This window comes from Dendrobates tinctorius, unplaced genomic scaffold, assembly GCF_039654945.1.
Source record: "Dendrobates tinctorius isolate UK_male_01 unplaced genomic scaffold, ASM3965494v1 ptg000089l, whole genome shotgun sequence".
NCBI lineage: Eukaryota > Metazoa > Chordata > Amphibia > Anura > Dendrobatidae > Dendrobates > Dendrobates tinctorius.
The window spans coordinates 11,326,252-11,342,640 of record NW_027361757.1 but is presented as its reverse complement, the minus strand read 5'-3'; the positions used below and the strand labels follow the sequence as shown (position 1 = coordinate 11,342,640).

The 16,389-nt window shown below is 44.1% G+C and overlaps 1 protein-coding gene across 2 annotated transcripts in view; it reads left to right on the top strand.

Annotated features, from left to right (window-relative positions):
* MICU1 (mitochondrial calcium uptake 1) overlaps positions 1-16,389 on the top strand; it is a 402,009-nt gene that overhangs the window by 264,351 nt on the left and 121,269 nt on the right. For both annotated transcript variants that reach the window (XM_073585810.1, XM_073585809.1), the window contains exon 10: positions 2,536-2,644. In XM_073585810.1, the coding sequence (XP_073441911.1) occupies positions 2,536-2,644 (109 nt within the window). The remainder of the gene's footprint in view (positions 1-2,535; positions 2,645-16,389) is intronic.

Here is a 16,389-nt window from a genome sequence, read left to right as displayed (position 1 = left end):
TAGGGAGAATCATTATATTTACTAATAATCAAAATACATAAAAATCCATAGATCAGATCATATTAAAATATAATTGCAAGAATATAGTAATTAATTCACTAAAATATTAAGTCCTGTTTAGGTCAATGTAATGAAGGTCTAAGGTTAAGATACAGTATAAATGTTAGAAACTAATGGGAAAGTGCCATTCAGAATAAAAGTTATTTTCTATCATTTAAAACATAGGTCATACCGTGCTATCTGCACTTAGGAGAGAAAGCCTCGACGCACGTTTCACTGTGTTACACAAGTACATCAGGAAGTAAAGTGGTACAGTTCTATGCTTACCAACAGCCACATGTGCATCACATTCAGCATTATGTGCTTCTGGATGATGGTCGTGCCCAGGTCCTAGGTGTCCAGGCAATGCACGTGTCCGGAGATGCCTTATGTTACACATGCAGGAATCTATTTTTGGTGTTCTGTGTTTTCATACACATTTGTTTTGCAAAAAAAAAGTATATATTGTAAAAGTACAAAAGAAATAAAAACCACTGTTAAACTGTCTTCCAAAAAAAGTGGAGGATGTTTTGGATTTTTGTGTCTTCCAAAAAAAGTGGAGGATGTTTTGGATTTTATGTAAATTAGGCCTAATCAAGGCCCCATGGTCATATGGCCTGCTAATAGAACGCTATAAGCGGTTTGAGGAAGTGTTGGGGCAAAAATACCTAGATATTATTAACAATACATTCCAGTCACGGAGCCTGCCGAACTCATTACAGGAAGTAACAATCATAGTGATTCCAAAAGAGGAGAAGGAGAAAAATCTCCCAGATTCATATTGGCCTATATCATTGCTGACATCCGATGTCAAGTTTCTAGCAAAAATCTTGACCACCTGGTTGAATTTGGTCATCTCCTCAGTTATCCTCACCGCAGCAGTTCCGCAGACATGGTACTTTACCATGTTAGCCTATGGGTTTTCAAAACCACAGTGCTCACGCTGCGGTTTTTTGCGCGCGGTTTTGCTGCGGTTTTTTTTCCGCAGCATGTCAATTATTTTTGCGGATTCTGCTGCGGTTTCACACCTTTAACATAGTGGAGGTGTGAAACCGCAGGGCAAAACCGCAGGCCAAAACGCAGCAAAACCGCAGGTCACTTTACCTGCGGTTTTACCTGCGTTTCCGCGCGGAAAAAACCTCAGCGGAATCCGCAACGTGTGCACATAGCCTAAGCCCACAAGAGCAGGCTCCTATTCCCTCTGTACCAGTCTACCTTTGTTAATTTCTCCACTGTAAGTGATATTTGTATTGCGATGTAACCCCTTCTCATGTGCAGCACCATGGATTCAATGGTGCTATATAAGTAATAATTGATTCATATAGGCACTATTCCTGTATATATATTGTATGACGAGATGTAAAATCTGCTGTAAACTATATTGTTCGGCTTCAATAAAAGTTTGATTAAAAAAGAAAAATTGGGCTTAATTAATAAATAAAAACTTTTACAGCTTCTAATAATATATGTTATGTTTTCTAAAATTGCAAACCTTGACATGTAGTCTTCCTCCCAACTGGAGTAGTGTTTACAATTGTATCCAGTCTCTGCAATGCTTTGGGAGTGAAACACATCATCACCAGATGCACAAATCTTTGCTAATTTGCTGTAATGTGTCATCTGCGGTGCAGATCATTGCCTGGAACAAATAGAACTGTTCTCCACTCGCAGCCTGCGAGTACTAATAATAGTGAACAATTGCAAAATCCAAGGATAGATGGCGGGCACGGTCACATAGATCCACACCTCCGAACCGTACTTGGTATGTGTGAGAGAGACGCAGCCGGCAATTAACTGTTAACCCTTAGGTGCACATTCATGAAAAACAAACAAACCCAGTGTGACAACAAATATCTTGATGATGGTGAGCAGTGAAAATGCAAAGTATGTTACAAAATTGTAACTTTGTATTATATTTTAATTTATATATATTTTGACTAAGCTTTATTGCGATAATATTTTAAAGCTTTTTAAGGTGTCTGAAAATCTAAACCCTGAAATCCCATAATATTTGTGAAAAGTTGGTATTACAAGGGTTTTGGGCAGATTCACTAAAACAGTTACGCCAGAATTCTGACATAAATTGTTTTGTAAAGTTGCAGAAGTTTTGTGCAACTTGGAGTTCTGCAAACATTTTGCAACGTTTGGCTTTTTCGCTTCACTTTTGCCCATGTTCTTGAAAATGGGCAGAGCAGGGGTGGGACAGGGGCGCAACGTTACAATTCGTCTAATTCATGATGACTATGTCTCTGACTGGAGTAAAAATTTGTGGCAAGTCACACAGAGGTCCACGCTAGTGTCTCCTATTTCATTAATAGATGTGCATTTCTCATTGAGTCAGGTGCACCCAGCATCAAGATCGGGGTGAAAATTGCCGGTTTTGTTGAATCGGAGCATATGACTTTTTTATGTTTCTTGTTATACGTGTTAAGGAAAATGACCATATGACTCACATAGGGTAAAAGATGTAGCCTAAACCACATATTTGTTTTCTAGGGCTTGGAATTTGAGGAAGTGGAAAACTTCTTTACCTTCCTGAAGAACATTAATGATGTGGACACAGCGCTGAGTTTTTACCACATGGCAGGAGCTTCTCTCGATAAAAGTATGTGAAATTTGTAGTTGGTGCTTTTGTGTATTGAATGTTGAGCCGTTTTCCCATCTTAGAGAGGTTCATCGCTTGTTTCTAAATAACAGGACTCGGGTTATGCTGGTGCTTAGTCCTGAATTCAGTCTTATCATTTAGAAACAAGCGATTTCCCCCTTTGGTCAGCTCTACTGACTTCTCTTGAAACAGTACTGTAAAGTCTAACAACAAAGTGACTGACAGCCGGCTCTTATGCGGAGCGCCATTGATGAATCGGCTGTCAGTCAGTGCCAGGGGCGTGGTTACAGCTGCCAGTCTCTATGCACTGAGTAGTGACTGAACCCCCAGCGGCCCACCCCATGACTGAAAGAACAAAGCTGCACAGAGGAATAAAGTTAATTTCCTCCCGGCAGTGGGTCTCTCAGTGAGTTGGCTGCATCTTGTCAGAAAGCTATTCACCCACAGATTAACCCCATGTTTGCAGGTTAATAGTGTTTTTTATATGACAGGTTCCCTTTAAAGGTGATGGCTGACTGTCATGATTGCTATACAATTTGAAAATTAGAAGAAAAAAAAAAAGTAGAACCTATTATTCCCTAGACTTCTTTATATGAGGACAAATTTAATTTTATATAATAGACTCCTAGATAAAATATAGACCACAGTTTATCACTTTTCTAAAAACTCCATAATTCCATATGTATGAAGTTAATGAAAAGAGCAATATCCCGGCTCCTCTGTGCCGTAACATTATTTGATTTTGTAGCCTCAGGTTAGAATATTTTCCGAGATTCATACAAATCCAAATCATCCTTAATCTATTGGTCTACAGTGTTGTAAAGACTGAGACATGAAGGATAGAAGTAAAGTGCGGCCGGAAAACAGTTTATAGTGTGAAAAATAGTAATATTGGGGAAATATCAAGCATGGACCTGACACAACACAGAACTGTGCATGTGCAGTAAATGCAGCGCAACCTACTGCAGACCTAGGGACAAGTAAAGTAAAATACCTCTATAAATCCTCAGTGAGTCACTCATTCTGATATGGAAGACGGGCATGGTAATATTGTGTATTTGTACAGTGGGGATGACGAAATGTCAAGGGATCCTTGCATAAAATTTACAGTGGTGTAATTCTTACATTTTGATATTTTTCAAGCTCATTGTGAATGGGGTTATATCCACTTACATAAGAAAACTGTGTTGTCTCTTATACAGTAGGGTAACGAAAAGTGTTTAAGTCAAGCAGATTCCTGTACATAAGAGCGCTTATATACAAGTCGATCCGTGCTTGCTTAAAGGAGTTGTCCGTTTCCATTCAATAAGTCTGCAGTCGCTCTGTGTGTGTCTCCCTGTGTGACTGCAAACTTATGAATTTCTCCAGTGCACGCACTGTGCGATGCGGGGATTGGCCAGTTTCCGTTGCGGGACCGGAGGGTACGTATGAGATATACATACCCCCGGCCAGTGGGTGCAGCCTCGCTCAATGCACTTGTCGAGCCGAGGCCACGCCCAGCTTATGATGCGGTCAGCCACAGTGCGTGCATTGGTGGAATTTGGAAGTCTGCAGTCCATACAGAGTTGCAGAATCATTGATTTGGACCAGACAAGCCCTATAAAGGAGTTATCCATTCACAGAGTGGCTGCAGACTTGCATTTTAAGACCAGAGAACCGTTCAGATGTGGCAATACAAATCGTGTGGAAATTGAATGACTGTTAATGCGATCGTTCAGTCCCCATTCAGCATGCGCATTGTCGTCATCGTATCCACTGTCACCAGGCGATATCTAGAACAATCATTTTTATGCCGTCATAACAGATCCAGTCTGCCGATGAAAAAGGTTTTTGTTAACACTGGCCAATGATTATGAATGAGGGTTCATCAGTATTCAGATTATTGACCTGTGAAATTCAACTTCAAAATGTATCCATAGATAACCAAATAATGTCTGCAGACCTCAAATAAGTATCTTCCAGCAGCTTTTCTTATTTTGACCACTAATATACGGTAATCCTGCATTTTTATTTATTTTATCCCCGGGCCCGGATGGGATACACCCCCGAGTACTGCAGGAATTAAGCACAATCCTAGATAGACCATTATTTTTTATCTTTAAAGATTCCATAATAACAGGGTCTGTACCACAGGACTGGCGTATAGCAAATGTGGTGCCGATATTCAAAAAGGGGACAAAAACTGAACTTGGAAATTATAGGCCCGTAAGCTTAACCTCTACTGTGGGTAAAATCCTGGAGGGTTTTCTAAGAGATGCTATACTGGAGTATCTGGAGAAGAATAACCTCATGACCCAATATCAACATGGGTTTACGAGGGACCGTTCCTGTCAGACTAATCTGATAAGCTTTTATGAAGAATCATAGAATCATAGAATCGTAGAGTTGGAAGGGACCTCCTGGGCCATCTGGTCCAACCCCCTGCTCAAAGCAGGATTCGCTAAATCATCCCAGTTAGATGTCTGTCCAGCCTCTGTTTGAAGACTTCCATTGAAGGAGAACTCACCACTTCTCGTGGCAGCCTGTTCCACTCATTGATCACTCTAACTGTCAAAAAGTTTTTTCTAATATCTAATCTGTGTCTCCTTACCAAGAGGTAAGTTCCGGACTGGACCAAGGGAATGCAGTGGACGTGGTGTACATGGACTTTTCAAAAGTTTTTGATACGGTGCCACACAAAAGGTTGAGTGGTGATACAGACAAGGCGTGCACTCTGTGGATATGAGGTAGGTGCAAGCTGAACCTGGAACTTTGTCCAGACGGTCATCCAGTGAAGAGAAAACAACTGCACTCTGGGGGAATTTTGATTTTCAATGCAAAAAAATTTCACCACAAACGGCGCTTGCTGCCCCACGCTTTCAGCTCATCTTAGGATCTCTGCCTGGTCCCTGTCAGACCGGACTTTTACATATGGCACTTTAGTGAGGTTTGATAAAGACCCGACATAGGGTCGAAACGTTACCTCAACGCACTATTCCCCTGTGGTGTCTTAAATAAAAAAAATTTTTTGCATTGAAAATCAAAATTTCCCCAGAGTGCAGTTGTTTTCTCTTCACTGGATGACCGTCTGGACAAAGTTCCAGGTTCAGCTTGCACCTACCTCATATCCACAGAGTGCACGCCTTGTCTGTATCACCACTCAACCTTTTGTGTGGCACCGTATCAAAAACTTTTGAAAAGTCCATGTACACCACGTCCACTGCATTCCCTTGGTCCAGTCCGGAACTTACCTCTTCATAAAAGCTTATCAGATTGAGAGTGCAGCTGTTTTCTCTACACAAAAAGTTGATACATAAAATGAGAACAATGGGGATAGGGGAAAATATGTGTAGGTGGGTTAAGAGCTGGCTCAGGGATAGGAAACAAAGGGTGGTTATTAATGGAGCACACTCGGACTGGGTCACGGTTAGCAGTGGGGTACCACAGGGGTCCGTTTTGGGCCCGCTTCTTTTTAACATAATTATTAATGACCTTGTAGGGGGAATAGTGAGTAGAATTTCAGTATTTGCAGATGACACTAAACTCTGCAGGGTAATCAATACAGAGGAGGACAATTTTATATTACAGGAGGATTTATGTAAACTAGAAGCTTGGGCTGATAATGAGCTTTAATGGGGTTAAATGAAAGGTCATGCACTTGGGTAGAACGAACAAGATGTATAATTATGTGCTTAATTGTAAAACACTGGGCAAAACTGTCACTGAAAAAGAACTGGGTGTATGGGTGGACGACAAACTCACATTTAGTGGCCAGTGTCAGGCAGCTGCTGTAAAGGCAAATAAAATAATGGGATGCATTAAAAGAGGCATAGATGCTCATGAGGAGAACATAATTTTACCTCTATATAAGTCACTAGTGCGACCACACTTAAAATACTGTGTACATTTCTGGTCTCCAGTGTATAAGAAAGACATAGCTGAACTGGAGCGGGTGCAGAGAAGAGCGACCAAGGTTATTAGGGAACTGGGGGGTCTGCAATACCAAGATAGGTTATTACACTTGGGGTTATTTAGTTTGGAGAATCGAAAGCTTAGGGGTGATCTTATTACAATGTATAAATATATGCGGGGACAATACAAAGACCTTTCTAATGATCTTTTTACTCTTAGACTTGTGACGGGGTCAAGGGGGCATCCTCTACGTCAGGAGGAAAGAAGGTTTAATCATACTCACAGACGCGGATTCTTTACTGTAAGAGCAGTGAGACTATGGAACTCTCTGCTATATGATGTTGTAATGAGTGATTCCCTAATAAAATTTAAGAAGGGTCTGGATGCCTTTCTTGAAAAGTATAATTTTACAGGGTATATACACTAGTTTCCTTAATATTGCGTTGATCCAGGGAGCTAGTCTGATTGCCGTATGTGGAGTCGGGAAGGAATTTTTTTCCCCAATGTGAAGCTTACTGTTTGCCACATGGGATTTTTTTTTGCCTTCCTCTGGATCAACATGTTAGGGCAAGTGAGGACAGGATATGGGTTGAACTAAATGGACTTAAAGTCTTCCTTCAACCTTAATAACTATGTTACTATGTTTTAGGGGAATGGTGGTCATCCAAATGTTAAAATGAGGTCAGTTTAAAGGTGTTTTAGGGGTGTCCAGCTCTCTCCCCAAATCACTAAATAGCTTTTCAAAGATTCTGTGTTTTATCAAATTTACAGAACTGGAAACTTTTTTTTTTTTTATAAGTTTACTGAAGCTAAATACAGTAGATGAAAAGCAGCAAACATAATTATTGCATGTTAGCAGATTTTTGCTATTACCGTAATCTGAGGGCAGCATATTGTAGGGACAGAGAACCTGATTCCAAGGATGTGTCACTTATTAGGCTGTGTCTTGTAGTTTCAATGTAATGAGTGTCTTATCAGTAGAACATTATGACTAGATGACTGCGTCTCATGTGCAGACCAGTCAGGCTAATCTGTGTAACTCCACCCTCATCACTGTTTGGCTGCTTGCTGACAGTGTACACAGGAAGCTGCCTATCAGAGGTGTGGGCGGGATATATATAGCTCAGCGTTTTGAGCACTGCTGCATCTGCAACAGAAAAAAACAAGAATTATAGCAAAATTTATTCCAAGCAATTCAATAAGTCATTGCTGGAATCAGGGTCTCTGTCCCTACATTACGCTGCTCTCAGATAACGTAGCAAAAACCTGCTGACAGATTCCCTGTAAAGATTACAGGGTATGTGTGTACAGTAAAAAGTAGAAAACTTGTCAGTCATTTGGGAAGTATTGAAAAGAAAAATTGTGTTGTTTTCCACATTCTACAAGGGAAAATACTTGGACTGTGATGTGACTTTCTAGGTAGTGCCTGTTTATGGGCCAAGTTGGTTAACCCAGTATCACTTGATTTGGCATTTAGTAATACATAGTATTAGTTTTAAAATATATACCTACATCACTTCTATTATGGCTTCATCATGTTGGATGCAAACAAAGGTAATGCCTAGGCCCATAAAGCTCCATAAGTACTTTATTATAAAACCAATCCGTAATACGGCCATGTGTATGAGTCTCTGCTCATTGGTGTGAATTCACCTTTGTCTGCGACTGGAAATGAGTTCCATTCAGCTGGATGGGGTTGCTCTGGTGGCACTTGCATCTATTGCAGAATTTTTCAGTAGCAAATCTGTAGCTTAACCCATATAGAGTAATAATATAACTCCTCGGCTACATGCTTGTTATTATTGGTAATCTGCCGGTCACTGTATTCTAAAGGTCAGTGAACGGATAAGGCCTATTTGTATACACATTTTTTCCCAAGGCCCATTCCTTCCAGTCTTCTGTCTCACTGGGTAAGCACATACTGAGAAGTGACTTTTCAAATGCTCCCACAGCTGCCTAGTCCTGGACTTCATCCAAGAAGCGCTCAGCTTATAGCATAAATAATACAGCACGTGCACTGGATGTAGTAGTTCTGGCAAGAATCCTTCTCTGTGGCACTTCAGGGAGAAGGAGGCGCTCACATCTTGGCTGAGGCTGCGGAAAATACTGCAGTATCAATGCTCCATTAGATGGCAGAGAAGTGCTTAGGACAGAAGACTAATTGTGTAACTACTAGTAAACACTGTGTAAGTCACAGTAAGGGGTTGTTGGGTTAAAACAATTTATCACCTATAAGTAGGACATATGATAACTTGCTGATCAGTGGACAGCTGGAGTCTGCATAAATAAGTAGAACAAATAATGCATATTGCCTCTTCAGAGAGGAAGAGGACTAGAACTCTAGCGCCACCTATTGGAAGTAGCGATCCTACAAGTTAATATTGACCCTTTAACGAGCCTTGCAATATGACGTTGGATAAATGCCAAGCCAAAATCTCAAACGGCAAGGCTTGTTAAAGGGTCAATATTGACTTGTAGGATTGCTGCTTCCAATAGGTGGCAATTTCCATATTTAATTTCCCAGAGGAGAATGCAAGGCTTTTAAGTCTCTGTACATTGAAATTCCAGGCCTGGTGTATCACTCTCCACAAGGAGAAATGTTACCCCATTTACCCCAGAACAAACAAGGAACTTTTATCCCTTTTGGAATGGAGTGGCAGTCTGCATACTTGATCTACACTCCATTGGAGCTACTGGGAAAAGCCGAGCTCAGCACATAACATCGCCACAGGGAATGAATGGAGTAGCGGCCAAGCATGTGCACTGCTGCTCCAGTCTAAAGGGCATGTCACACTAAGAGATATCGCTAGCAATATCGCTATAACTAGTGACGTTATAGCGATATTGCTAGCGATATCTCTGTGTCTGATACTTACCTACGACCCGCTCCCCCGCTGGTTATCGCTGATCGCGCGAGAACGTTCAGGACTGTTTCTCGTCGTCAGCTTCCTGTGGCGCTTCCTGCTGTGAGGACGAGCGACGCGTGGAGCCGGGCGGGAGGACGCAGGATCGCCTAGTGTGACAGGTAAGTAGCGATCCCTGTCCCCAGCGATGTCGCTAGTGAGATCTGCCTATGTGGCAGCCCACTAGCGACCACTTAGCGATGTACCAGCGATCCTGACCGCGTCATATCGCTGGTCGGGATCGCTGGTACATCGCTAAGTGTGACAGTACCTTAACAGGGATAAAAGTTCCTGGTTCTACCGATTGGTGCAAGTTCCAGAGGTTGGACCCCCACCGATCAGCAAGTAAGCCCAAACAGCGTGCCTATCCATTGGACCGTTACCCTTATCCACATTGCTCCATCCATGCACAATGATCAACCCCAATCTGTCCAGTGAAGGTGAGTGACAAACTGAAACGTTGCAAACACCGGATTGCAGTTCCAATAAAACGGTTTTCCTTTTGTCTTTAAGTGCCGGACTCTCTTTTATATTCTGTGGATAGGTGATGACTCGTTATTTTCAGTTACCCCCTTCAGGTATGTCCTTTTATTGGCTTCAAAAAATCTTAATAAATTTGTTATTAGTATTTGTTCTTTTTGCATTAAGTAGCTAGCTCACACCAAGCCAGTGTTAGTGTTTTTTTAGGTTTGTCTTTTTGTATATTATTGGCCACTAATGAGGGCAGTGCAAGTGATATAACCTGTTATGAATGAGTCACCGTAGGAGGCAAAAACAGAAATACTAGCTAAGTCCAGAAAACCAGAGAAGTTGGCAGCTATCGGATTGCAGACCCCTGAAACTAACAACTAGCAGTAGCCGTGGGGGGGTTCTACGGTGCCCTAGACCCCTCGATCACAGCCGGAGAACTACATAGCCTAAAGACAGAAAGGGAAATCTAAACTGCCCCAGAGCAGACCCCAAAGCAATAGGCAGCCCCCAACATATAATGACGGTGAAGCAAGATCAAAAAACACTCACACAGATGAAAAAGATAGGCTGAGCAAATGATGGGGCCCAAGCTAACTATATAGGACAGAATAGAAAAGCTGCTGTCTGCAATCCGCCAAAACCCTCTCAAAAACAAGAGCCAACAGACTGATAGGGAAAAAAACCCTGAAGACGCTAGGCTTCAAAAAGACTATATCAGTACTCAGGTATTTTCTGAAGACAGAGCAAAAAGGAATTCAGCTCACCAAGCAGGGAAAGGCAGAAATCCAGAAAAACAAGGCAAAACAAAACCAAAACACAAATGCAAAAAGTAGAGCAGAAAACTTATCTTTTGAGGGGCAGGAATCAGACTGGTCTCCAACAATCCCTCAGAGTAATCACCCGCAAGGCAGAAGGGCGTCGGCTGCCTTATATCCAGTCAGCAATTCCAGTCACCCAGTCATCATCATTCTGCTCAAGTGCTTTGTAATCAGCCTCACTACCTTCCTTCACCAGAAGAGGGAGTTCATCAGACCTCAATGGTGAAGGGGAAAATGAACTCACAACAATAATCTAAAAGAAAATTTAGTTGGTTGAACGTATTTGCAGTATTACATAACCATACGATGTTACCGCAATGCTCTTGGGCTTGTATCTCGCCAACTGGAAGGCACTCGGAGCATTTTGTTGCTGCTGGAATATATTTTAAGCTGTCATTGATTCTTTATTATCGTGCTGAATTATTTTCGATTTGGGTATGATTCCTCAACAGGCTGCAGATCGTACCCCTGTGGAGGCGTAATCATGTGTATCTGATATGATTTTAGAAGTAGCTAATTATTGCCACAATAGTTTCTAATTAAATATGGCTTGTCACTGAGATGGAGGCAAACCAGCCATTAAAACAATCTCTTACCTGCTGAAGTAGGTTTTTCCAGCAAGTTTTTAATATAGTAAATTTCTTAGTGTGACATGCTACACACTGCTGACATGTACCGCTCCTGAAGATTGCAGTGATGTCCCTTAAGTAAGGACTGGCACATGCTCCCACATACTAGTAGTGTCAAGATGTCATCTCTTGTGTTGTGGACTTCGTTGTGATCTTCAAATGCCGCAAGGTACGACTTGAAACTATTCTGATGAAATAGAAATAAAGAAATCGCAGGGAAGATAAACAACGATACCTAATGGCCCCCCAAAAAAGGCTAAAAGGACTATGTGCCTCACTACTGACCCAGCCGTCCCTATCAGGATGATAGAATACCAATTTTATTGGTTCATTTTAAATTATAGGAAGTTTGCCTCAAGAAAGTTTATTAAAGGGATTCATGGTCCAGCTGCACAGGAGTTCAGTTGGGGTGGTGATTCATTTCAGCTGAACTGCAATGCACCGGTACAGGTGAGCAAAAACTATCACTGCAGTCGCAGTGAGTGGGAGGAGCATGCCAATAGCATAGCGGAAGTGGGTGGGGCTTATTTGAAGCACTACCAGCAAAGAAGTTCTTTATGGGTGACCTGCAGAAGGCTGGTAAGTATATCGTTGTAAGTAATGCTTGTAATGAGTGATATGTGTAGTGTTAATAAGTCCAGTGTATGAGTGACGGATATGCACTTTGAGTGGTGTCTGCTGCACTAGTGTGTGACGGGCATATATGTATCATGTGTCTAGTGTGTAAATGGTGTGTATGTAGCATTTGTCAAGTGGGTGACTGGTGTAATGTCACGTGTGACTGGATACACCGCCTCCAGCAGGGCAAATTTCTATAACACCCGTGAACCTGGATACACCGCCTCCAGCAGGGTGAATTTAAACAGAGTTAATGGGAACACCGGGGAAACCATTACAATGGAGGGCCCTGCAGTAGGGAACGGGGACGTGGAGACCTCCTGCACTCCCCTGAGTCAGTGTCCCTACACTCCTGACGATCCCTAGGCAGGTTCCGCACCTGGCGACGAGCTGGATACCTCAAATCCCTATCTCGCCCTGCACCTATCCCTTTCTAGTGAATTGGACGGTGCAGAAACTAATCCCACCACTGCACTAATACACACAAGGAAAGTCACAAACAGGGAAAAGCTCCACTTCGCTTTGCTCTGTTGCTATGGCTCCCAGCAACAGAGTACGACACCAAAGTTCAGCTTCACCCCTGAAGCTCGCCACCTGAATTCAGCTTCCGCCTGAAGCTATTACACCAGAGCTCCCCTGAGCTGCCAGGAACTCCTCTCTGTAGTTCCTTCCTTCACCAGACTTGGTTGGAAATGAGCAATATCCCCAACAGTGAGTGAGACCACCTGCTACTCCTTTATAGGTAGGAGCCAGGGAATCACACCTACTTCTTAATCACGTGCAATAACACTAGCGGCCACCGGGGGCAACTAAACTAAAGTAACCAGAGTGTAATGACTCTAACGGTCACCGGGGGCAAAACTAGAACTAAAACAACCACAGTGTAATGACCCTAATGGCCACCGGGGGCAAATCTAACTTTAAGCCAACAGCTTAAAGGAAAAAAAAGGTTACTTGTGCAAAATCTGTCATCATCCAACCTGGATCATGACAACTGGCGTTAGGTGCCATGTGTCTAGTGGTCTGATGGACTCCAGAGCTCCACCACACAATATGCTGGCCCCCACAGTTTCCAACAAGTACTCCGGATTACAGCCAGGAACCATCACCTCCTGTTTACAGCCGTTAAACACGCTAGTCCTCCTTCGGGCACAGGATAGGCTACCTCCGGGCACAAGACCTGTCCACATCCGAGACCAGTTACTGTGGACGTCAGCACCGCTGTGTACACTGTGTGTGCCAGGCTATTCAGCTGCCCTGGCTTCTGGCTCCGCTGGCCTGTGTTGCCTCCCACAGGGATAGCTCTGCCAAGCTGACTTCTCTGCACACTAGCACACACACCAGACTGACACTGACATTACACCTGACACACCCATACCCTTTCCTGTAGGGCTTTTAACAGAGGAACCTGTGGCCTTCAACCACATGGAAATCCAGGGCTTGGAATGAAACGGAGTGCACGACTACCATCCTGCAGTCTGTTTCACAACACAACATCCCAGAGCAGGTTTTCCCTTGCATGTCCAAGGCTAGCACTTATTTTATTTTTAGTCTGCATTGCAGTCACAGTTACACCCGTGACTGCCATGCACTCCTATGGCCTTCATACACCTCCGTGCACCACCTGGGGAGAACACACAGTGACCCTTACCTGTGACATTGGTCACTGCTTCACCATTGCAATCATAGCTACGCCTGCGACTGCAATACCCCCTCATGGCCTCAATACACCTCCTTGGGCATCCTGGGGAGAACAAACAGCGACCCCTACCTGTGACAGCGGTCACTGCCTCACATCACATGCTTAGCGAAAAGATGTCCACCTATCTAAGTGTTTTTCAGAAAGGCCACAGAGGCTGCAACACGATTAAAGGGTATATCGTGACTTCATAAAAAAGTGAATAGGCAGGTATGTGTTTGTATGTACACAGTTGCTCAAGTTGCCCGTTGATTATGATGGTTAAATCTGTGTACCACATGCCATACTTTTTTTTTATGCTAACCCAACTGGCTGAAATGAAGCCCAAAGGACAGCCTTGGGCCCATAATGTATAAATACACTGGGACATGCTTTGGTGCATCTACTGATGTAAACAGGACTCGTATAATCGAGAATCATGGCATCCTAGTACTGATAGCGGAGTGCGAGTCATTTACTTTGGTCTGCCTCTGTAAATAGGCATTAAAATGGCCACCGATTGGTAACAGTTTTCCTATCGGCAGTCGTATCATGCCACCGGTCGCGCCATGAAAACTTACTTTTGGGCTATTCTCTACTTCTATCTGCATTTTTCCATTATCTTTAAGAAGCACTTGTCACGGGGGCTTAGTTCAACTAAGGCTGAAATACCCGGGGCCCCTGTGGTGTCCCTTTTACTAGGGGAAACCCTGTCTGACCCTCAACCCAGGGTTTTTGCTGAAGGTGCAAATGCCTGAGCCTCCGACCTTTCCTTATCTCCTGCTCAGCCCTGCACTTAACCCTCCACCCTCCACCCAGTGAGGAGTCACACCACCAAAGCTCCCACACAAATAATGACAGACAGGGAGAACTTAAACTGCACTGCGCCGCACACACACAGGAATAAACAGTAATGTGAACAGGGCACAACTAAACACAAATATTGGAAGGAGAAAGGATAACGACGGATCATACGACACCAGATATGAATCTCTCTCTCTTGAACACCTCCACTCCAGACCGGAACCACTTGGTATGAAACACAAGCTATAATCGGCGACGCCCATATGCCAGTATGACTATTTAAAGACCGTGGGCGTGACTAACCTTCCAACCTGGTCTCCAGCAGGATTAACCCCCGAGAGCCTGAAGATCAAACCGGCGCCACTGAGGCTATAGTGGCTGGAGGTGGAACTACCTCTGCCTGCCGGATGCTGTGGTGTGAACAGCGTCCGACATGACAGTACCCAGTCTTCTACGAGGGACCCCAGGGCCCTCAAGACTCATAGGACCCGGCTTGTCCGGATGACGACGGTGAAAAGAACTGACCAGCCGATCCGCATGTATGTCTGAGGCTGGAACCCAAGACCTCTCCTCTGGACCATACCCCCGCCAGTGCACCAAATACTGAAGAGTACGGCGTACTACTCGAGAGTCCACTACCTTGGCGACCTCGAACTCTAACTCGCCATCCACCATGACTGGAGGTGGCATCGGCGTCGTGTCCACCAAGCCTACCACCTTTTTCAATAAAGCCCTGTGAAAAACGTTATGTATTCTGTACACCGCAGGAAGTTCCAACCGATAAGCCACTGGGTTAATGATGGCAGAAATCCTAAAAGGCCCAATAAACCTTGGACCCAGTTTTAAAGATGGGATTTTGAGTTTTATGTTCTTCGTAGCTAACCACACCCATTCACCCACACACAGGTCCGGACCTGGCACGCGTCTACTGTCAGCCACCCGTTTGTACCTGGCACTCATGCTCAACAAACGCTGTTTCACCCGCCTCCAGACTGATGACAATTGGGCTCCTAGCTGATCCTCCTCCGGGACACCCCCGGAGTCACCCTGACGTAAGGTACAAAACTGAGGATGTTGACCGTACACACAAAAGAATGGAGACTCTCCTGATGACTCTTGGCGGTGATTATTTAATGCGAATTCGGCCAGAGGAAGGAAAGTAGACCACTTCTCCTGGTTGTCGGACACAAAGCATCGTAAATACTGTTCTAGATTTTGGTTCATGCGCTCAGTTTGTCCATTAGACTGTGGATGAAATGCCGATGAATGTGACAACTTGATCCCCAACCTTGAGCAAAAAGCTTTCCAAAACCTCGCCACAAATTGCGTACCCCTATCAGATACTATGTCAGACGGTACTCCGTGGAGTCTGACCACCTCCTTAACAAATACCTGAGCCAACGTCTTAGCATTGGGCAAAGAGGACAACGCCACAAAATGCGCCATCTTTGAAAAACGGTCAACCACCACCAGGATGACCGTGTTCCCTGCCGAGGCTGGCAAGTCAGTGATAAAATCCATGGAGATTTCTGTCCATGGCCTATTGGGTACCCCCAGAGGCTGTAGCGTGCCAGCAGGACGGGTTCGGGGTGACTTAGCCCTAGCGCACGTGATGCAAGCTGCCACGTACGAGACCACGTCCTGCCGGATTTTGGGCCACCAGAAACGACGCGATACCAGCTCTAAGGTGCCCTTCACCCCTGGGTGACCAGCCAGTACCGAATCGTGGTGTTCCTTCAACACCTTAGGCCGAAGATGCAGGGGTACAAATGATTTGTTGGCGGGAAGTCCTGGTGGTACCTCCTCTTGGGCCTCGGCAATCTCCGCCTCTACCTCAGTCGTGAGAGCCGAGACCACTACCCCTTTCTGGAGGATGGGTACCGGCTCTTCCCGAGGTTCTCCCCCCGGAAAACACCTAGACAAAGCATCCGCC